This window comes from Leiobunum rupestre, chromosome 9, assembly GCF_980474605.1.
Source record: "Leiobunum rupestre chromosome 9, qqLeiRupe1.1.hap1, whole genome shotgun sequence".
NCBI classification, from domain to species: domain Eukaryota; kingdom Metazoa; phylum Arthropoda; class Arachnida; order Opiliones; family Sclerosomatidae; genus Leiobunum; species Leiobunum rupestre.
In genome coordinates this window covers 47,591,819-47,616,571 of record NC_143392.1, presented here as the reverse complement: position 1 = coordinate 47,616,571, position 24,753 = coordinate 47,591,819, and the positions used below count along the sequence as shown (strand labels likewise).

Here is a 24,753-nt window from a genome sequence, read left to right as displayed (position 1 = left end):
AATTTTAATTTTAGGAAGAAAGTCACAAGTCCTACCGCCCGTTGTGCACTTTAACATTCCGCCTAAATTTTGCCATGCACGGATTGGATCCTTTCGGATACCACTTGGTTAACGTGATTCTTCATTGTTTAGTTTGTTTTCTCTTTTACAGGTAAGATCTTTTATTATATTTTTTAACAATTGCTATTAGGATACGAAGTGAGGAAAGTTCCAAATAATAATGGCATGAAACCTTAACATTATAACGCAATTAAAGGGTTAAGCGTAACTGATAACTTAGATGTATGACAGTTTAACAAAATCTAAACCTTTCATTGATAAACTAGATACAAATTCATATCTAAAAACTATGAATCTTGTTTGCTTAAAATTGAATATAGATTATCGGATAATTATTTAGTTTCTTAAATAAATATGTACAGATTTTTTAAAGAATTTTAAGGTATTTTTTCATAACACAATTATGTAGTTCAAAATTGATATTAATAACATTTAAAATGTGTTATTTTTACACGCAAATTAAATAAATCACATTCTTAAATGGTATTTAGAATCTTTTTCCTTGCTTAATCCTATATTCCTAATTATGTTTAACACTCAGAATCCTTCAAAAATAGTATAACCATCAATTTTCAAAATACTTTCAATTACATTTATCACAAAGGTGCTGCTGTCTTTTCTTACCAACTAAAGCAAGTTTTATTGCTGCCATTATATTCGCTGTTCACCCTATCCACACAGACGCGGTAAGTAAATCCTCAATAGTTAATGATGTTTTATTTTATTAGTCTATGGCAAGACTAGGATATCAGTCTATTTCAATGTCCAACTTATGAAGACGTTCCCTATTAAAAACCCTAGTAGTATTTATAGTGTCATACTTTTATAATTCACAGAAGTTCGTCAGTTCCCCATCTTCAATATTCTAAAATTTATTAAGAGCGATTTGGAAAATGACACCACATTTCAATAATTTCCCGGAAATTATTTAGAAGAATATATTTTATAACACACGTAAAATTTAAAAAAATGTAATGTAAAATCCAATGGCTTGTTTACCTTAAAAGGTTTATGAAGATTGGGGTTGGAAAAGATATCTTTATGCAACCGCCTCCAAAGCTTCTTGAATGTCAAATGTTAGGAAATTTTTAACATAGCTTACGTCTTAGAAAATTGATGTCATTTCATACTATGGTTTTCCAATGAAATATACAAACGACGTTTATATTTTAGCTTAATATTTACACTGGTCAGTAATTTGATGAACTATATATTCGATATATTCAATTGGATAACTTTGCGTTTCGTGGATGGTGCCTTTTCGTAGTTTATTTTCTCTATTGACGACCTAAAAAGACTTTTTATTCGCATTGGGAAATATCATTTAAGCCGGTAATCCCTTTATACCTGGCGTTTGGTTTTGACTGTTTGAAATATCCAGGTTAATTATGTGCTAAACCTCATAGAATAAAAGAGAAGGGTAAACAGTTTGACCCAAAAAACGGAATGTCTTCACTCTTAGGCATCCCAGTTTCTAGCGCTTATTTAATTGAATTAACTATTTAATTAGAGTGTATAGCCATTAATGTATTTATTTATTTATGTTTAAGGACTATATTTGATTTGGTACTTGATCGAATTATTGGGGTAACCAAGAATACATTAACTTTTGGGATAATGAAATTTTTAGCAGATTTTAATCGATTTTCCTAAGAAAATACATTATTGGTTAAAAGTAAAAGTTTAATTTTCCGTGATTTTTTAATTTTTTTTAATGATTTAATTCCTAAAATAGATGTGCTTAAAGTTTGTTTCAATTGTAGGTGACAAGTGTCGTTGGTCGTTCAGAGGTCCTATCAGCTCTGTTTTATCTGAGTGCCTTGATATTTTACGTCAGAAAGACAGCTAATGTTAAAGAAGGAGGTACTTTAGATTTCTTTGACTAGCTAATAATGAATATAATATTAATATATTCCCCTCTCTGATAAAGGTGTGTATAAAACCTGTTTCGTCGTTATCATAGCTAGCATAGGAACACTTTGCAAAGAACAGTGCTTAACTGTACTACCAGTATGTGCAGTATACGAAATCTCATATTATAGAAAAGTAAGTGTTTCAATCAAATTATAATTTAAAAAAAAACAGAAATTTGAGGAACCCTCTACCTCGGCATTTTATTTGTAAACGGAGTCCATGTCAAAAAATGCATACACGCGTCCTGAGAGACAACGTTAATTTGTAGTGGGAGTACTTAACACAACGCGGAAAAAAAAAAGAAAAAGACCAACAACTTTTAGCGGAAAAAGAAACCTATTTGCTTTAGTTTCTCCCACCAGAGTGGTCAGTCTATTCTATTCTCTCGCATAGCTTACACAAAGCAGAACGATAATATTTTTTTCAAAACACGTGTTAATAAATTCTTCGTATCTTTTAATATTTTGTATAGGTTTACAATTTCTTCGAACAAAGGCTTCTGACTTATGAATATTCATAATTAAGACGTTTTATATTTTTTGTATTTTTAAGGTTTTGAGAGTTATGGCTTAACTATAAGAATTTAAACTAATAAAAGAGATATGGCGAAATAATAATTAAGGTTTTGGTTGTATGAAAAACGTTAAATTGCAACGGATTGCTAACTCGCCGTTTCTAAAAGGTAAATTAAATATTTAATCAAGAAGCGATTAATATTGTGACTGTTTCGTTAGTTAAAAGTACTTGAAAAGGATTCTTGTTCTTCAAATATATTTTTCGTTCAGGCCAACTTAATCTAACTATATATTTCCCTATGATTTTAAGTCTCAGATTATCTTTAAAGATTTATTGGATCAATATAAGTCTTGTATTAATTTCTAACGTTGGCTTTTTAGAATAGAAGAAAACTCACTTTGAGAAAGCGAGGAGCAATGGAAAAGGATCAATATCGTTTCCCAACAGTAGCAAGACTAGTATCATTAATACTAGGAGTATGCTTAATACTCTTAGGGAGGTCTTGGATTATGGGTTTCAAATTACCCGTTTTCAGCAGGTTAGTTTTAGCAATTATTTAATTCGTAAAACTATTTTTTTAAAAGACGGAGGATTAGAGAGTTTAAAAAAAAAATTCCCGCAGGAACATATTGACAATTTAGCGATGTCGAAGCATATAATTTAAATCAAATCAATTAAACTCTATTTCTGGTGTCATTAAAAATTTACATCATTTAAGAGGTTGAGCTAAGTCCCTTTTGTGACTTGTAAGCCCTTGGTGTACATATTTTTTAAAAAAACATAATTATGTAAGAATTAATACAAATTTGAATATATTACTAAGAAACCATTACAAACTAATTTAAGGAAGAGAAAAAGAAAAAACTTGTCTTTATAATGGTGGCCACCATTTTAAATTAGTTTAACACTATGTTTTAACATAAAATAGCTTAGGCCCTTATACTCTTTTCCCCTTAATGTCTATTTGTTCTAAGGCCAAGTTTAATAAGTTTATACTATTGTACATTAAAGCTGTTATTTTTAACTAATTTTGCACTGGGTCTACTTAAACATTTTTTAATAAAATACTGCTAGAAAAGCAAAATATAAAACGTAGTACAAACGGTTACAAAGATTAACAGAATTATAATCTTAAAGGATTAAAATCAGTGAAAGAGTTAGAAAAAGCAAAATCGGTGAGACATTTCACGATATGCCCATGTCAAATATTCCTTAGTCTATGCTTTAAAAAGATTGACTTTAAACTGAATAAATTGGGGCCGACGCCCCAGTTGTAAATATTTCCAGTTTCTTAAGAGTAATTAATTGAAGTGAATTGATTATTTTTTAAATTTCAGGTTTGACAACCCTTCACGAGTGAGCCCTCTGGCGTCCCGGCATTTGACTTATAACTTCCTGTTGGCCTTAAATTCTTGGCTACTTATTTTTCCATCTTCTCTGTGTTGCGATTGGACGATGGGCAGCGTCCCTCTGGTTCAAGGGCTGAGGGATCCCAGGAACCTCGCGACACTGACCTTATACGTTGCCTTAGGCTGTTTATCATGGAGGACAATTGTCAATCCACTTTACCACAAAAAGCATGAGAAACAGTGCCTCATAATTACTATGGTAAGATTTTGCCATTATAACAGACTCAAAGAGGAACCAAATAAATGTAGCTGCCGAGAGATGTCAGTTCATTGGTTACGAAGTAACGCATGAGCACAATACCTATAAAAGCGTTTCAATGACAGCTCGTTTAAACCGGTTATAAACACTAAAATTTTTTTCAAATTGCTTATATCTAGCCCACATTACTTCAGAAATGCTCAAATTGACCGATTTCAAAATTACATTTTTGCGCGTGGCAGTACCTTTACATTGTGAGGTAGAGTGGGTTTATTTACCTGCTTTTATACCCTTACCAGGTGGCGTATTTTAACGCGCAAAATAAATTTTAAGCTCAATTGTCTTAATATGTAGCTGATGTACTTTATGCTTATCTGTAGTAGTGAAATTGTGTTCTTACTTTTAACTCTCTTGCTTTTGCAGGGTCTAACGATGATGGTATTTCCCTTTTTACCAGCGTCTAATCTCTTTTTTACTGTGGGTTTCGTTGTGGCCGAAAGGGTGCTCTATTTACCAAGCATGGGCTTCTCCATTCTAGTCGCCTACGGATACTATCATCTAATGACTTATCACAGGTATGTTCTTTTTCGTAATCTTTTCAGTATATGTCAGATTATATTGTATGCAATAGGCAGTTTCAAATTAACTAACGCGGTATGAGGAAGCAAGGGTTACTAATTGTTAAAGTAGGTCGCTTAAATACGTATAGGGTAATTTCGGTTAAGAAGTATTTCAATGAGTGAGACTAAAGTCATCAATTTTTTTAATATTATTCAATATCAAGTATAAACACGGATATTTGCCGTAAGTGTGTCGAGTGTTATACGTTTTTGATTATCAATGGCCTGCTTTAACTGTTCATTAGATTTGATCCGTGAATCGTGTAGTATACAATATTATATATATATATATATATATAATATAACATAATATATATATATATATATATATTATGTTATATTATATATTTCTCGTTGTGGAAAAAATCGGGAACACTTTAATGCAGACATACAAAAGTACTGACCACTTTTTCGCCTTAACTATGAAAAAACCTTAGAAATGTAAAAAAAATGGTAGATATTTGAGGGGCAATTGCCTAATTTTTAATTATTTAATATTTAATATTTTCTAATTAATATTTGATAAGAAAAAGATGGTACTATGTTAATGAGGATATTATCGCCCTTATAAAAATGGTTTCTGCAAAATATATTTCCCTAATACGTTAGATTATATGGTTTTGATAAATAAAAATATAATACCCATAGCGTAACCAAATCTTTGGAATTTTAATAATTTTTACATTTTAAGAAAATAAAAAAGTTCAATGTTCTTATGGTAAAAGTTATTTAGTTAAAAGTTACCTTATTTTAACAGAACCGAATCAAAAATATTTCATTAAATAAATGGAATATATTTTTATACATGAGATCTAACTGTAATCATGACACATACAATTAGGCCTACTTTAAGATTAAATATTTTTCATGAAATAGGAATAAAGTTGAATATTATGCATTATAGTTGGATCAAATACAAATAATTTTAATATCAAAGTTTCGATCAAAGTAAAAATTTGTATCTGCTTTATTTTAGATAAAAAGTTTTATAAATTTTGATCCGCCATTATTTTTAACTTTTAGAAAAAATCACCTTCAAGTTCAAATGGTCTTCCTATTAATGTGCCTATCCCTTAAAACGTTTCACAGAAACAAGGACTGGTAAGTATTAATAAAATACGTGATCTGATGTAAAGTTTGCTAGAAAATAAACAAAAAATACGGTGTAGAAGTACATACCGTATTGTTTTGTTGGTTTTTATTACTACGATTATAAAGCATTATGCTTACAGCTTTCAATTTTGTTTAAATTTTTCTTTAGGAAAAACGATCATTCGTTGTTCGAATCCGGACTTTCTGTCAACAGAAAAAATCCCAAATTACTGAACAACTTCGGAAAGTCACTAGAAAATTTTGGTCGACACGAAGAAGCTTTATTCTATTATAGACGAAGCATGATGTAAGTGTTTGCATACGCTTTCAGTTCAAGCCTACATGTATCTCCCGATTTACGCATTTATATATGTTTGGATTTTTAAATGTTTATGAACCCAAAATTTAAAAAGATAATTAAAAAAGAAAATGGTTAAAGTACTTGAATTTTTTTAACGCAAATGTTACTCAAAAATTTAAATGTTATGTATAATAAAATGAAAGGCGATAAGGGAAAGTTAACCGAAAATAAAGTGGTAGTAAATCGACAATTCTTAATAAAAGGTTTTTAATGAACTAAATATTCTTAAAAATAAATATTATTAAAATGTCTATAAAAGATATATAACCAAAATTTCCCAAAGAAAGAGTAACCCAAAAGTTCTTAACTGATAGTTAACCCAAAATTCGTATCCGTGATCATTAAAAGGTAATGAAGTTATTTCGGTGGATGTCAAACTTTTAGGATTATGAATACCAGAACCGGAGAACAATTTTGAATAAAGATTTACTGTTTTTTTAATAGGTAGGACAGATTATAAATGCATGATAATTTTACCTTCATTTGGTGTTTTTTACAGTCTTCAACCAGATGATATTAGAAGTTACTTATATAGTGGAAGAACTTTATCTTTTTTAGGACTACATAAAGAAGCCGAAGAGATGTTTTTAAAAGTATGTATCATTATGATTTTTAAAAAATAACATTGAGTTTATACCATTGCGTATTAAATTATTTCCAGGCAAAAACTTTATTTTTAAATTCCAACGAACCATTGCCTATGGATCTACGTATAACCACAAGTCACCTTCAGATATTCTTAAACCTAGCCACTGTAATAGCCAAAAATCAAAGTCGTCTTAACGAGGCTGACAAGGTATTTTGAAGCTTGAGTATGCATTTGGGTAAAAATATTTTACTTACAAAAACGAAAAATGCTTTCGTTTAGTTAAAAGAGGAAAATCTCATTACCCCAAATATAAAAGCCTTCAACACAGTTTCGTTTCCGTGAAAAAGACCTATATCCAATTATTAATTTACTCTAAAAGTAATACGGAGTCGGAAAAATTGAAGAATAGCTGATCCCACCTTTTTTGGTTTTTTTATTATTATTTTGAAAAAGAGCAACGTGAGTATTATTTATATGCAAATATTTAGTGGCGTAAATGATTATTTTCCGAGTTATTATTTATTTAAAATTAAAGAAAAGTAACCTGCCGAAGACACAAACGCGAAAATCTTAAAATTCGTTTATTTTCGTTAAAAATAGGAACCACATTTTCTATTGATATTCCAAAACCCTCTTCAAATATCTATTGAGATGTTATGATCTTTTATTGCATTAAGTGTATTTGATCGTTATTTTAAAGTAAAAATCCTTTTGAGAAATTCAATCTAAAATGCTTCTATAAGGGGAAAAAATGAATTATTATAAGGAAAATGACATGACATTTATCCTATTATTAAACAAAATCTTAAAATCCAACTACATTTCAATGAAAATTCTCAAAACCTCTACAGCGCTCTTAAGAGACTTTAAGTGTATTTTATAAGTATTACAGAAACAAAACTTTAGAGTAAGCAATTCAAAATATTTATCTTATTTTAAAGATTATACAAAGCCAAAGCCAATTACTTTTAGAAAAATTACGCTTTCTAGGTATTTTATAGTTACAAAAAATGAAATATATCATGTTCAAAACCTATAACTATAGGCGTAAAAATAGAGAGTATTTCCAATCAGATATACAGTAAATGCACAGTAAGAATTTGAAACTTAAAACTACAGTTATTTAATTATTTATATTTATAATTTAGTTAGTTTCGTGATTACATAAATTATAATTTTTAATTAGAAATGTTTTCAATTTTGGGTGAATCCCGAAAATAATTTTAATCATTAAGCAAGTCGTCGGGATAAAAAAGGATAAACATCTTTAGTGAAGTTAATTATGTCGTTACTATGTAACCGGACCAGTTGGTTCACTCATTTTATTATTTAATAAGGGTGCCATTTCATCTGCAGAAACAACTTATCTTTTCTGTTTCTTAGAAAACCTCTGTAGAGTTGCGAGTGTAAATAGATTGAGAAAGATCTAGCGCCCAATAGATGGACGTGTTTTAAATAAAATCCAGAATACGGGATTCAATGAGTCAATAGATTAGCTGCCAAGTTGAAACCTTTGAAAAGTATCTATTTTCCCTATTTTTTAACGATTTTGTTGTTAGCCGTTAAAATTGAATAAATTAACATTCTATGATGTGGCTAAGCCGCTCTAAAGCTGACACCCGATACGGGCACCCACCGCGACGCTACTGTTTGTTTGGTCTCCACAATGTTGGTCTCCGGAAATCTTTTCTAAGGAATATTTTTTTACCATTATAAATAGCTTCTGATACCATCATATATGTTAAATTTTTTGGACCATGGTTAGTTATAATATAGTTAAAATTGAATAACACGATGAAGATTCAGTCGTGCTCTTCAATTTGAACTAAAACTTCTGATATTTTAACAAGTCTTCAGTTCATTTATGAACTGTTCACTTACGCGGGTCATTTATGAATTCATAGGTCATTGGTGAAGCTTTAAAAATGAAGTCTGATTACATGGACGCTTATATTAGTAAAGGACAAGTACTGCAGCAGTTGAACAAGTAAGGCATAAATTGAGTTTGGTTGTCAGATAAATATCTTCGTAACGCACTGAATTTAATGTTTCAGATCTTTAGAAGCGAAAGCAATGTACGCCAAGGCGCTAAACAACGAAGGCAGCAATGCAGATCTATATAACAATGTAAGTATAAATGTGGCACAACACACACTGGAATAATTTCGTATTAGCGCTTACTTTTATTTTTAATAATACACGTTTGTTTTGGTTGAAAGAATAGCACACTGCAAATTTTAAACATTTATGACAAAATCTTCCCGACTTTCCAAACCAAATCCCCACAAAAAATCAATTGATTTGGGGAAAGTGAGCTTTCTTATGGCTACTCTGGAAAACACATCTTAGGATTCACAATCAAAACATATTAAAAATCCTTTTTTCATTCTCGCGTTTGATATAGACATTATGAAACGGTGGAAGTAGTCAATCAAAGATCATTTGTTTTACGAGCGTCATAGATTTATAAAAATTTAACGGAGATAGTCATAACAATAATGTATTTATTCATACCTAGGGAGAATGTCTATGTCGAGACGGTTTTTAGCCTTTCTCTCAATCCACCCGTTGGTCCCCGCAGTACCCTCCTCCGCTTAAAATAAAACGAATAGTCCCGGTATTTCATTGCCTGCTTAAAATATACGTCACCTAACGCGATGGTAATCAAACGCCGGTGACGTTTTGTCTTTCCCCCCGCGCGAGACGGGGGAAAGGCGTTCAACGTGCCCGGCGATTGTCGCAACATAATCATTCTTCCTAAATATAAATATAATATGTTTAGCTCGTAATTGTTTTATTCTTGAACAAATGAATTTAGTTTTTTATGGCATAAAATATTAAAGCTTATTAAACACTGAATTGCACACGAAATTTTGGCATTATGACCACCGAAAATATTATCAATAAAATGTTACAAAACATTGTAGCTTATAGTACTAAATTGAATTTGTGTTTGGTATTATCATTAACAAATTGTGAAAGGAGAGTCAGTAATTCTTTGTTTAAATCCAGCGTCCAAAAGTTGGTATGTATTTAAATTGTTAGTGCTCGTCTTGAAAATAAAACTCAATTTTAAATTATTTATTTACGTGAATTTTTTTTAAAAAACAAAAATTGACAGTTTTTAATATCTGGATTTTTGACTATATTATTGTGTCTTCATCAATTTTGTATAAGAACCTTCTTTTGGTTTTGTTTTCTACAGTATGGATTGGTGCTCTTAGACACAGGAAAAAGTGATGAAGCTCTTTCTTGTTTCACAAAGGCCTTAGATATTGATCCTAATCACGAGGTGGGTTCACTCTAGTTATAAATACAAAGTTGGATCTAAAACACTAAGGATAGAAATAATCTTAGTTCTTTGAGAGGCTTTCCAGGGAAATTACAACAAAATGGTTGCTTATGTACCAGAAACATGGGCTTTATAAGTAATGTCACACACATCCGCCACATGCTGAAGGTTTTGAGTAGAAATATTAGTCTAAAATGACTATTCGGGTTGGCCGTATATAGAGGGACTGTAAATATTTTAAATTTTGGCCTAATTTAAACAACGAATGGTAGTTTTTGTGGACAGTTATTACTAGTAGATTTTATATTTGTATATACAAAACATGTGATTACATTTTAGCGTTCTTTTTTAAATCGTTTATTCTTTGCAACAAATGTAGCGCGTTCAACCGTTAAAAATCACCCTTTACCTAGATAACTTGATTCCTCCTCTCAGCGAAGTTAGAACTATATTACCTAATTGGAGTAGCGATCTACTTTAGTGTAAAAGCTGGTTTCATATTTTAAGTCGCAATTAACTTAAATTATTTCTAGGGTAGTTGTTTAGAACCGAAGGAACCGGAACCAAACCGAATACTTTTCGAAAGTATTTGTATCACATACGTTATTGTGTTCAATATTATAATTAATCCATAGCGATAAATTATGGGCAACAAAAGTTGGATGGGGAAAGCCACATCGCATACTCAGCTCAAACGAGTTAACTGACGCAAAACAATAGTCGGAGGGAAAAACCCTTGAATTTAGAAATAAGTCAATTTCATTTTACCTAAAACTTTTATTTTTATTTCGTCGTGTAATCTACGTTACTTCCATCGAGTTAGTTTTCTTTAAGGTTTAGACATTCTGCGGTTGTGAAAAAAGTCGTCTATAGCGTAAACTACTTCTAACACTAAATAAAACCATATGATCAACTATATAATTAGATCGATACAATGAACTAGAATAATAATAATAATAATCAGCTACGCTAATACCCAAGGCACCACCTTATGCCTAAGTCATATAGCGACTTTTAAAGCCATCAAATCAGGTAGCCGGGTTACAATGCGTAGGAGGGTGGTAGCAAGCCCTTCATATCACGCGAGCCAACAGCTCTCTACACTAACTATTACCGTTAATCTTACCAATTTTTATGGAAGGGGAAATCGAAGAGCTCGCGGGAAACCCCTTAAACCAGAAGCGACTTTATAATTCAATATTTTCTTAGTTTTGAAGATACATGTAAACTCGGATGAATTTAGCTCATATTTACTGTTTATATTCAACATGATTTTATTGTATAAAAATAAAGGAAAAACAACGATAGTTAAAAGTGCACAAGAAGAAATTTTTATTATTAAAAATTTTTTTAAGTCCGACTAGTTTCGGCTGAGTTATTGCGCCGTCATCAGGGGTATGACCCGTTTACAAAAGATTCACTTATTTATAACCTCGTTTCTTATTACAAAAGTTTTTTCCAGTTATACAATTTATCGACACCAGGTCCGTAATCACGATTAAGACAATTTTTTTCCTCTATTGATTTTTTATGTAAAAAGCTTCCGAGATATCGAGTTCGTTGCGGTTATTACAATGTTTTTTATATATTATAGAGTCAAAGTTAATAACACGGCTAGTTTCAGCGATATGGGTAGCAAGGACAGATTTTTCTAATCTTTTGTGTTTAACATCGGCGTAATGTTCTTTAACACGTTTTTTAATACTACGTTCAGTTTGTCCTATGTATTCTTTTTTGCATTCGCATTGTATAGCATATATGCCCGATTTATCTTCAGCTTTTATTGGATCTTTTAGTGATTTTAAGCGATTAACTATTTTATTAATTGGTTTAAACGTGATGTTACAGTTTAGCGAATTTTTTTATATTATTAGCTATTTTTGAGGATATTTTCGGAAAGTAAGGGATACAGATAATAGGGCAATTTTTATCAAATGGTTTTAAAGTAGTTCGTTTAGTTAGGTCGTTAGAATTGTCAAATTTGTTATTTTTTTTTGTCAACAATTTTAGGAGGATAGTCTCTGTCGATAGCGACCAATTTAAGAAAGTCTAATTCAGACTGAAGGTTATCCTTAGAGCAAATATTTAAAGCACGATAAACCAAAGTATAAAAAGAAGACATTTTTTGAGAAGTAGGGTGCATAGAGCGGTTGTGTGGGATAGTACATATTGAGAAGGGTTTTCTATACACAGTGGTTTCAATTTTATTGTTCACTTTTTTAACAAGTACGTCGAGGTAGGGTAGCATATTATTAACCATGAGTTCCAGTGTAAATTTTATATTTGGATGTAAATTACCTAAGTAATCATGGAATCTATTTAAGGTTTCAATATCGTGTTGCCAGATAATAAAGATATCATCGATATAACTAATCCACGTTAAAGGTTTTTGGTTAGATTTTCTAATAGCATTGGTTTCAAGTTATCAAGGAAAATATCGGCTAATAAGGGGCTTAAGGGGGAACCCATTGGTAGACCTTCAGCTTGTTCATAAAATTCACCATTAAACATAAAAAAGGGGGTTTCTACACAAAGTTTGGTTAAGGTTAAGATATCATTAACCTCTATTGGGGAAAATTTAGCTTCGATTAATTTATGTTCAAAATACTCGATAGCTTCCTTAACCGGTACATTAGTGAAAAGGGACACGATATCGAATGATGCCATTAAATCATTTTCATTTAAAACCAATTTTTTTGTTATGTCAACAAACTCTTTAGAATTAGAGACAGTGTACATATTAGATTTCGAAAAGTGGACAAATTTTTTTGCGATATATTGTGCGATTTTATGGTTTGACGTACCAACATTAGAGACTATAGGTCTAAATTTTAATTTTTCCTTGTGGGTTTTGGGAAGAGCGTATAATCTAAGAGGATGATAATTTTTAGGGATGAGTTTCTTACAAGTGGCGGGATATAGGGTGTGACAAGAGTTTAAAGTTTTTTTAACTTTAGTATGGTAAGTTTCTTGTGGATTATTCTCTAGTTTTTTATAACAAGTGTCTTTTAATAGTTCTGGGAGTTCATTTAGGTAGTTTGATTTATCAAGTAAAACTACTTGTCCTCCTTTATCTGATCTAGTGATAAAAATACTATCATTTTTTCCAGATTGTGTAAGATTTTTGGTTCATTGGTAGAAAGGTTGCTATTAATTGCTTTATAATTAATTTGGTTAACCGCGTCAATAGTAGATTTTCTAATATCTGAAGCTGTATCACTAGTTGCTCCTAGGCGATATAAAGAATTGTCGATTGTACTAGCTAAATTTAGTTTATCTAAAGACTTAGGTTTGATAGCGAAGTTAAGTCCTAATGATAACACTTTAGTTTCATTGTTGGAGAGCACCAAGGACGATAAGTTGAGAACTTTTTTTATTGTTTATGAGAGTTTGTGCATTTTCACTTACGTTGGGTTGTAGTTCAGTTTTTGATTTACACTTGTGGGTCTCATTTAGGTGAAGGAATTTCGAATTCAAATGTTGAGAATGCTTCTTATGTTCTTCTGATTACGGACCTGGTGTCGATAAATTGTATAACTGGAAAATTTTTTTGTAATAAGAAACGAGGTTATAAATAAGTGAATCTTTTGTAAACGGGTCATACCCCTGATGACGGCCCAACAACTCAGCCGAAACTAGTCGGACTTAAAAAAATTTCTTCATGTGCACTTTTAACTATCGTTGTTTTTCCTTTATTTTTATATAATATTTCTGTGCAAGTTAATAGTGTTTAATTATGATTTTATTGATTAAATGCGTTTTGCTATACTTCCAGAATTCTCTTCTTAATTTGATTCTGTTCGTTCAAAAATCTCGATCACCTTCAGCTAAGAAGATTGCTATAAATAGGTAATAAACAAACACTGTTTTTTATTTGCGGGAACATTCACCATTTTCAAAAATTGTGTTGGTAGTTTTAAATTAACGGGAGATTTATTATGTCGTCTATTGTTAATTTAAAGCTTTCTCATAAATTCAACAAAATCCTAATTGCCCAGACAAGTCTTAGTAGATCGATATTGTCTGTACGTCGTCTACTATTGGCATTTTATAGATGCCGAAGGGATTGCAGACCTCTGAAGTTACGTTGCGAAAGTAGATAATAACCAAATTTATCGAAACATTTTTACGCCTATATCAATCTATCGTTTTTCGATTTTCGGTTATCTGGGTTTTGGCTTAAATTTTTTAAGCCTGTAGCACACGGGTGTATTGTTAGTCTAAGGGCAAACATTCTCTATTCAAAAATCGTTCCGTGACGAGGAATGCATTTTCAATAAAAAAGTGGAGGTTTCAGTGGTACTTAGCAAATCGCCAACCAAACCACGTCCTTAAAAACACGTCTTTCGTGCGCTTAAAAAATACTTAAGTCATTTCATGTCAAATAAATGCTGAAATTTATTTTTTTTTCTATTCACCTCCACCATTTATGAGGTGCCGAAGATACTCCATGACTTTCAATATCTCTTTTAAAATACATGAAATTAGTTTCTATTACACGCTATCTTTCATGATAATCCATATTTTACTGAAAAAAAAACTAAAATAGCATATATATTTAACTATTGAAAAAATGTATTTAAGGTTTTCTTCATTAGCATAAACCATATCTATATAATAAAAAGCTGTTGGTTGGGTGGTAGGTAGGTTGGTAGGTAGGTTCGTTCATCAACCGATTTTGGAGATTTATTTATCGATTTTCTGACGCTTTTCGCGCGTGCGTTACGGGCGCGAGGGTCGTGTGGCATTTTTTTACGTACGCTGCGATTCGCGTTTTCGCATCGAATCGGCTTTGATTTCCGATTTGGTTTTTAAATTCTTTATTACAAATTTTCAAAAGTGACGCAAATGTCAGTTTCTAAAAATTCTCAAAATCTGTCGCCCCTGAGAGTTGGGTCGTGTTTGTCCCAATTCGCAATACACCCGAAACTAACTCTTTCCGCGGCGAATTTCGGAGGGGGGGGGGGGTCGTATGGGGTAGTTTCAGAAGGGCTGTGGGGGGGGGGAGGGTTTAGGGGTCGTTCCGATTTGAAAGTCCCATGGCTCTCACGTTAGTTCCGTGGCCTTTATGCATCAGCCATTGGATACAGGGGGTTTAAAGGGGTACAGTGGGGTTTGTTACGTCTGAGAGTTTGCGTTATTTTTGTGGGGAAAAAGGTACCACGGAATTTCTCGCATTGGAAAGGGGGAGGGGAGTACTACGGGAATTATCACATGGGAAAAAGGGGGAAGAGTACCCCGGTAATTATAACATGGGGGAAAGGGGGAGGAAGGGCCTTACTGGGGTGGTTCTACTATGGGGAAAAGGGTACCACGGTAATTATCAAATGAGAAAAAGGGGGAGGTGGGTAAATCGGTAATTATCACATGGGAAAAAGGGGGAGGTGGGTACCACGGTAATTATAGCATGGGAAAAAAGGGGAGGAACGGTAATTATCACATGGTAAAAATGGTGAGTACCCTGGTAATTATCACATGGGGAAAAGGGGGAGGAAGGGCCTTACTGGGGGTACCCTGGTAATTATCACATGGGGAAAAAGGGGAGGAAGGGCTTTACTGGGGTGGTTCTACTTCGGGTAAAAGGGTACCACGGAAATTATCACATGGGAAAAAGGGGGAGGGGTCCTTACGGGGTGAGGTCGACTATGGGGTAAAGGGTGCCACGTAAATTATCGCATGGGTAAAAGGGGGAGAGTGCCTTACTGCGGTGGTTCGACTATGGGGTAAAGGGTGCCACGTAAATTATCGCATGGGTAAAAGGGGGAGGGTGCCTTACTGCGGTGGTTCGACTATGGGGTAAAGGGTGCCACGTAAATTCTCGCATGGGTAAAAGGGGGAGGGTGCCTTACTGCGGTGGTTCGACTATGGGGTAAAGGGTGTCACGTAAATTCTCGCATGGGTAAAAGGGGGAGGGTGCCTTACTGCGGTGGTTCGACTATGGGGTAAAGGGTGCCACGGAAATTCTCGCATGGGTAAAAGGGTTTAGGGGGCGTACTGGGGTGGAGTGTCTCTAAACACACAACTAGCTGAGGGCCCGCCTGTAAGGCGGGCTTCTCGTCTAGTTTAAAACATATTAAATTTGAACCAATTTTATTTTTGAAGAAGTAATTTTAGTCTTTCTTACCTACGTTTCCTGTCGCGTTTGTTTGTTAAACGACTATATAATACTATACAAATGAAACAAAAACATAAAGGTCTTGACTAAGTTTACCCGAACGATTCCTACTTAATTTCATAAAATTTAATTTCATGAATAAATACTGAGTCATTCTTAACGCTTATTTACGCTATATGCTGATGCACCAAAAGAAAAAACATATTTTCATTAGTGCTGAAAGAAGTTAACCTGTTTTTCAATTAACATCTTATTGAAATTGAATGAATTTTCTCCACAATGAAAATAATTAAAAGTTGTAATCGTCAATATGTTAAGCTATGAGAGAAGTGTCCATTCCCGATCTAAAATGTGAAATGTATTTAAATATTCTGATATAAAAATCATATTGTCTCGATGTAATAAGTTATGAATCGATTATTTTTATGAGGTATTATTCAGCGGGAAAAGTATTTTCATGTCAGTGAGCGTTTTTTTGTCCTATTAACTAGGCTACCCAAAATAATCAAAAGGTGCAGTTGAGTTTCTTGAATTTGTTTTACATCGTTTAATCGTAAAATTCTTAAAACCTTTGCACGAGGAAGACGTGTTAATCAAAACTACAGAAAAACGTATCTCAACAAATACCTCACGCGATATTTTAAACTTGACAGAAACCGCGTATAAATGACGCGAGGGCAAATAAAAATAATGATAACAATAGTATGAACTTATTCGATTAAACTCAATTCACGTATCAATCGCACTGTATAAGCAAAATCATAGCTGGCATAGAACTTCAAAGATTCCACAGAAAATTAATCAAAAGAACAAACCGCGCTTATCCGTGCGGAGATCTGTTCTTTTCGCGTGTAGATGCGTTCCTAATAAGAACTTTGGAAGAAGAACGGAATTGGTTGTTGGCTTCGATCGATAATTATCGAAAGCATTCAAATTATCCCGACGCCGACACCTAACTACAATTCAAGCAAAACATTAATTTCATTCAAAATATATTTCAATTTTGAAATAAAAATGAGCGGGATCCGGCAAAAGTCATCTCACGAGAATGACATTACCAGTAATGGAAGTTGTATACCTTTCATTAAAATGCCTATTTAATACTTCTAATTTCATTTTTACGACACCTTTTTGAGCTATAACGCGTTAAAAGAGATACAGTATAATTATCTTCCTATAAACTCGCGTTATCCAAACTGTCCATTTAAACGTCTACTTTTATAAATACAAGGCCATTCAAGTTTGAAGCTGAACTAGTTTATTCTATCGCGAAAGTACTTGGCAGAAGTTTGGTCGGACAATTCTTGGTGGATTACAACGGCAAAATTTCCGGAAAATCGTTCGAACGTACAGAAAGAGCGTCTTTTCAATTGGGCGTGAAACAGCCTCAGGCGCAGTTTTCCGTCGAAGATAGAAAAGCCGGAATTCTTCCGCGCGAAGTAAGAAAACCTTTTGTAGAAATTTTCAACGAAATGAAAAGAATATAAAACCTTTCCCGGACTCTTTTCGCGATATCTTCTCTTTCTTTGAAAAAAAAAATGCGATATTAAAAGACGAACAGCTCCGAAATATTTTACCTCCGGGATCGAAAAGTGTGACGCCAAATGGGCTCAAAAGGTAAAATTTGATCCGTTTTATCGTTGTTCGCTAATGCCACTTTTATAAATACAGGGTGTAAGCCCTTAAACTATCCGCACACGAAACGTGTATTCAGCCAATAAGTGGTTTCTAGTTTGGGGAATGTAATCGGGTTACCCTAAAATGTGCGGGAGAAACTTGTGCTCATCGTAAAAAAGAAATATCCCTTTCACTTTTAAATTAAATTTCTAAATCGAAAAATAAATAAATAATACTAAGCTAGGCAAATACCCAAGGCATCTAGCAAGTTTATTGCCATATAATTAGGTGGCCGGGAAAAATTGAGTAGGAGGGTGATGGCAAGCTCTTCATGTCATAAGAGACAACAGCTCCCTACACTAATTATTACAGTTAACCTCGACAAGTATTTACCAAAAAATAAATCAATATTAATTTTTAAAGAAGTTAACTAGAATATAAGTATTTCAATATCAACGAAAGAACGTGCTGGTTTAACATTGTGCTTCATTTTTTGTTCGAAGAATTTAAACCCAAGCTTTCCAATATCTCACTTTTCTAGAAATATTCCTAACTTTTAAACACCCTGTACGTAGGTTTCACTTTTGTTGATCTTTCGCCTTGCTCTCTTTTATCAGGCTTGAAGAGGCCGCATCAAGAGGGAGACAAAACGAGACACTTTACTTCAGACTTGGAATGTCCTCTTTGGAAAATAAAGATAAACAGGCCGCCGAAAGATGGTTCCGAAAAGCCATTGAGGTAAAGGTTCCGCTTTGTAGCAATAAGGCTTCTTTTTACATTAAAAGTCTCACGTAAAAGAATAGATGGTGCTGTACGTGATATTAAGTTATTTATATAAGGTGTTGGTATTATGAATATTGATATATTTTGAGCTTGGCGTAGACAGATAGACGACACAGTAATAGATATAAAAATATTTCGTATAATACCGGTTTTCTTTTTTTAAGAAAAATAACTTATATTATTATAATTATTTATAATTAATCATGTATTTATTTATAACTATTTATTTATAATAAATTAATTAATTATAATTAAATAATAAATTATTTATAATAAATTAATTAATTATAATTAAATAATTAATTAATTATAATTAATTAATTAATTATAATTAAATAATTAATTAATTATAATTAAATAATTAATTATTTATAACTATTTATTCATAAATAATTACTTATTTATTTATAATTATTTATTTATTTATTTATTACTATTTATTTATAATTAATTAATTATTTATTTATAACTATATATTTATTTATTTATAATTAATTATTTATTTATTTATAACTATATATTTATTTTATTATAATTAATTAATTATTTATTTATAAATAATTACTTTTCAATTAAGTAACGTTCCTGTTTTTCTCTTCGAACTGATTGTAGATCAATCCAATAGTATTTACACTGCAATTGATCCACAACACTTTTCAAATATGGCTGCCAAAAGGCGCGTATAGTACCATTTAATAAATAACTTTTAATAGCACAAGATTATAAATATTAGTCATGAAATAGTAATTCAATTGGTAACGCGATCTAAACTATAAGGAAAAGAATTTTAAACAATTTGATTCTTGCACCATAAAAATTACAAACCCATTTTTCTAATGCTTGTATTTAATTGCCAGAAAATCTCTTGTTTTATTATATTTCAGGATAAATTCACGAAATATATATTTCAAATATTCCGGTTGGATATTTGTTTTTAATCGTATTCCGGTATAAATAAAATGTCGGGGAAATGTAGATTTGAGTTGTGGATGATTTTTAGCACTCTAGCTTCGCTTGAAATCTGGTTGCCAACAGCTGAGAATCCATTCTTGAATTTTGAAAAAGAGTTTTATCCAAATATTTTGGATTCCACTATTTATAAAACAGGCAAGGTTAAAACTAGTTTAATTAGTATAGTGGCGCTGTTGCGGAGCTATCCACAACCCTCTCACTCGCCTCCAATTTCCCTGTATTTCTGTAAAAAGTCCTTTAGTCTGGTGCAATGCAGTATACGAAACATTAGGGATATTATTGTATTTACTATCAATATTATATTTCATATTATTACTATGATTTTAATTATACTTTTCCAAATCTTTCCGTTTAGATTCAACCTTCATTTCGAAGCGCTCTCTATAATTTGGCATTGCTATTGTCGGAGCAGGAACGTAAAGCCGAAGCACTGTCTGTAGTGACACACCTTTTAAAAGTAAGCCTTCATATATCGACGCTGCGAATTCACAATTTATAATGATATTAGTACTAGTCAATAATTTCAAGCCAATTTTTGGCCCTACGATAATATCAACGGTATCGCAATTTTCAATAATTCGGCCTTAGTGTATAATTTTGAAAATTGGAGGAAACATAGAAATAAGAAAATAAATCATCAATGAAATTTGAAAGTGAACGATAATTTGTTTTCTAAAATCGATATATTTCTGAAATTGGCACAAAAATTGTTATTTTCTTAAATATTGCCCTTTATCCTCGTTTCAGGACCATCCAGACCATATTAAAGGATTACTTCTACTCGGAGATCTTTATTTCACTTTCGTGAAAAATTTAGATATGGCCCAAAAGGTATACATTTTATGGGTGTTTAAGGGTTTTTCACGTGCGCATAAATAATTGATGGGTATAATATGTTCAATATAGAAATGACGATTAGTTAACGTGAACTAGCTGGCATTTCCATAATTTTGTCTTTGTTTTCTTAAATTGTTAACGGGAGTTTTCTTAAATTTTGGTACTTAAGTAGTTTATATTTTAGCCAACTGTAAATTAACCCAAAAGGTTTCAAGTTTTATAAAAAAAATAGTAACACATTTATCTAAAAATAGGTACGTCTAAATGGTTTTGTTTCGTTAAGCTGACTTCATGGTAAACATTTTTTTAGTAGAAATTATGTTTAATTCAGAGAAAACGGCATGGTATTAGAAGATAAAACTTATTTTATACAAGACGTTTCGAGCCGAGGCTCTTCTTCAGTCGTTCGTTAGTTTTAATTTGATTTAAAATTTTACCACGCGCCATATTCAAGTTCTAATATCACGCGAGCAGAAGGTCAGCGTGTTAAAAAATAAACAAAAGTTTTACTGATTTTAACAATTTACGTGTGTAATAGAATCAATGTAACCGATAAATCCAAAGTAAAGGTGAATTATTAAAATATAAATATAAAATAAAATAAAATTTTAAATCACAATATTACCCCAATTAGTTACTTCTTGACATCCTTTATCTAAATTTAAATTACCTAGTTTACGAATATACAATCCTTCATAGAATTTTCTTTTGTACCAATTGGTTTCCCGTTTTAAAATTTTGTAATCATCCCATTTAATAGAGTGGTTTAACGTAGACCAAATATGTTTTGAAATTCCGTTATTCATATCGCCCTTAGCCACGCAGGATTTATGTTCACGTATCCTGTCTAAAATGGAACGTTTTGTTTCACCAATATACGTTTTTCCACATGAGCAAGGGATTTCATAAATAACGCCTCGAATGGCGGAATCTTCTATTTTAGGTTTTAAATGAGAAATTTGATTTTTTAGTATATTAGTGGTTTTTGATACTAAGTTTATTTTATAATTTTTCAAAATACGTTTAAGTTTCTCTGTGGTTTTAGGTATATAGGGTAAAACTAAAACCTCCTCTTTAGGTTTACTTTTCATATCAGAAGGCATGCTGATTAAGTTTCTGTCAAATATGGTTTCTATAAGTGTTTTTGGATAATCTGATTCAATTAACTGATTTTTAATTTTTAATTTATCCGCAATTGGGTTATCAGATATGGATTCAATATGGTGTTTTAAACCTTTTACGACTGATGTTTTTACATGGTTGGGGTGGTTTGAATTAAAGTTTAAAAAGGTTTTTGAATGAGTAGGCTTTTGGAATAATGAAAAGGTTAGTTTACCATTAACATTTTTAATAAATAGGTCTAAAAAAGGAATTTCGTGGTTAACTTCTAGTTCAAGAGTGAAGTGAATAGAGTTATGTAAATTATTTAAATCATTGTGAAAAGTCGTTAATGAATCCAAGTCTCCCTTCCATACAAAAAATATATCATCCATAAAACGAAGCCAGCAAGCCAAATGATTTTTGTCCATGTCCGACCCAAAAATGGTATCCTCTAGATTTTCCACGAAGAGATTTGCTATAACCGGTGATAATGGATTCCCCATTGCTAGGCCGTCTTTTTGTTTATAAATTTGGGAATTAAAGTCAAAATAAGTACTATTTAAACATAATTCCGAAAGCTTAAGAATTGTATTGATTTTAAGAGGAGATCTTTGTAATAAATTAGGGTCATTTCTCAATTTAGATTCCAATAATTTAAGGGCTTCATTTATAGGGATACTACCATACATATCGGTTATATCAAAACTCCCTAAGACGTCATTCTGGGATAAGACAGGGCAATGGGATTTTAGTTTTTTAATACAATCTTCAGAGTTTTTTAAACAAGAAATATTGTTTCCAATTAAAGGGGAAATTATATTACATAAAATTTTTCCCGTGTTGTACGTTGGGTTTCCATATGAAGCTACTATAGTTCGTAGTGGGTTATTCGGCTTATGTATAAAATAAGTTTTATCTTCTAATACCATGCCGTTTTCTCTGAATTAAACATAATTTCTACTAATATTCACCATGGTAAATAATAAGTTTAATATAAACATTTTTTTAATTTAATAATAAGCCATGATCGTAGTGTTGTATTTTTTCGCATCAGCTGTTAAGCATATCTCGTCCGGTATTATAGTAAGATCGATCTTTTGAACAAGAATGCATTTACGTAAACAGAGAATATGAAGGTAGAACTCTGTTCTTCCGTGTTTTAAAGAAGAAAACCACAAAGGCTATAGTTAAATATTCTTAGCTAACGAAAACGGTTCTTGGTATGACGCATACTCGCTTAGCACAATGGTTCAAATAATTCTAATTAATTAAATGGTTTCACGCAGTGCTACGAAAAATTGCTAATACTCGATCCGAACAATGTTCACGGACGGCACAACCTGTGCGTCGTCATTTTGGAATCCGGAAACTTGGTGGAAGCCGAACACTGTTTTTCAGAAGCATCGAATATCCATCCTAAAGTTGACTACATTCGACGACATCTTGAAGTGGTTCGAGCTTTGTTTAACAACCACTCGAGAAACCACAAGAACAATTCCGTTCCGATTGAATCGGAAAAAATTGAACATAGACGAATCGTGGACGATGATTTCCAATTATCAAAAACTTTCTAATACAGAATTGTTCATTCTTGAGCTTAAGTGTACTTCCAACCTTGTGTACGTTACTTTTAAATGGTTCAGTTATTCCGAAAATTTTATAATAATTCTAACCACCTCTAGCGAACAATATCGGAACTAACTATTTGATCTGTATAAATTTAATCTCTTCATCCGTAGAGTAGATTTTTATTTACGTATTTTTTGGCTGTAGCGTAGGTTGTCAAACATCAAAATTATATTTTTAAGAAAATATTTTATCACAAATAAAGCAAAATACAACAAGTCAATATGGAGATGTTTAGGCGGATGCCAAAATATGTTACACGTTTAAACATTATAGTGTCGAAGGTTGTTAATGAAAATGTCTTAATATTACCAAAAATGCATATATGTAAAGGGATTTTCTTCATTTTTCCGCTGATGCATTATGTGAACCCATACACTACGAAGTCTATGTCAAAGAAATCGTGGGGCCTAAAAAGTTACTTTTATTAATTTCGCGAAAATTAAAGAAACATTACTATGGTTTTAATTGCGTATTTAAAAAAAAATGTTAGATTCCAAATTACGGATAAGCAAACTTTAGTGTTTTTAAATTATTTAACATATTTATATTTATATTTCTAAAATATAATATCTTCTAGTAGCGAATGGCTAGGGAGTTCAGCATCATCAATAGCTGCCTGGTGTTTAAAGCCTCGCTCCAGCCACCTGGCAATCCTCCTTTAAAACGAAATTTCCAACACGTTGGTTACGAATTTAAGGAAAAAATTATATTTTATTGAAATGATATAGTCATTTGACTAGAATATTGTTTTGAGATTAGAAAAATGCAAATTTCGAAATCCGGAAACTAAAATAAGATTCTACTATTACTTGCAAAACATTGTTTCGTGAAATTTATTGTACAGCAATTTACAAATTATTTTTAAATGAACTGGAAATGGTTTTCAATTTAATTGCTTTTTGTTGTTTATAAAATAATTTTGTGTCGTAACGAGAAATCAAATCAAAATTAGTCCTATTCAGTGGATAGAGACTGAGATATTTAAAGGTGCTAGAAATGGCTTTACACATGGTTGTCCGATTGAGGAAAAATGGTTAAATAACATGGTTTTTATCTGACACTCCCAAAATCGTGGGTTCACTTAATCAATCACATGGTGGCCATAAATGATTCTCCTGTTAATAGTAATTGAATATTTCGCAAATATATGCATGTAAACGATAAGGCAAAAATTGTTTACATTTATTTCGTTAGTTGGCACTATTTTATTTTAGTATATTTAAAAATATATTTGAGTTATCCATATCATTTTGTTGTTCCATATTTTAGATAATTTATAGATTTGGTAATTTAGAACTCTGTTTATTTTCTAAAAACTCATAGTCGTATGAGTAATGAACTTTATTGTAATATTTGAGTTTGAAACTTTTCATATGAATATTCTGGATATCTATTTTCCTCTGAAAGGGTTGATGAACAAATATCTAACGTGAAAAGTTGAAGTCCAACTTATATAAGAAATAAGCTATATGAATTAAATACAACGTATGCGTCTATTTATAACAAAAATAAATTTAAAATGTGTTTTCTTTGGATTATGAGTATTGTGTATGAACATATTGCAACAGTTCTTACAAGATTTAACTCTTTTTTATATTTAGAGAAGAAGTTATTATATTTCTATACCGACGTTCACCGATTATGCTT

General features: G+C 31.8%; 1 protein-coding gene across 2 annotated transcripts in view; it reads left to right on the top strand.

Moving 5' to 3' along the window:
• LOC149928561 (protein O-mannosyl-transferase Tmtc3-like) overlaps positions 1–24,486 on the top strand; it is a 43,693-nt gene extending 19,207 nt beyond the window's left edge. For both annotated transcript variants that reach the window (XM_090159120.1, XM_090159119.1), the window contains exons 4-22: positions 15–151; positions 665–746; positions 1,824–1,923; positions 1,991–2,106; positions 2,871–3,028; positions 3,828–4,098; positions 4,522–4,673; positions 5,742–5,819; positions 5,980–6,117; positions 6,671–6,764; positions 6,833–6,967; positions 8,665–8,747; positions 8,815–8,887; positions 9,966–10,052; positions 13,828–13,901; positions 18,402–18,522; positions 19,895–19,996; positions 20,287–20,370; positions 22,764–24,486. In XM_090159120.1, coding sequence (XP_090015246.1) covers positions 15–151; positions 665–746; positions 1,824–1,923; positions 1,991–2,106; positions 2,871–3,028; positions 3,828–4,098; positions 4,522–4,673; positions 5,742–5,819; positions 5,980–6,117; positions 6,671–6,764; positions 6,833–6,967; positions 8,665–8,747; positions 8,815–8,887; positions 9,966–10,052; positions 13,828–13,901; positions 18,402–18,522; positions 19,895–19,996; positions 20,287–20,370; positions 22,764–23,051 — 2,373 coding nt within the window. In that variant the 3' untranslated portion in view covers positions 23,052–24,486. The remainder of the gene's footprint in view (positions 1–14; positions 152–664; positions 747–1,823; positions 1,924–1,990; positions 2,107–2,870; positions 3,029–3,827; positions 4,099–4,521; positions 4,674–5,741; positions 5,820–5,979; positions 6,118–6,670; positions 6,765–6,832; positions 6,968–8,664; positions 8,748–8,814; positions 8,888–9,965; positions 10,053–13,827; positions 13,902–18,401; positions 18,523–19,894; positions 19,997–20,286; positions 20,371–22,763) is intronic.
• The last annotated feature ends 267 nt before the right edge of the window (positions 24,487–24,753 follow it).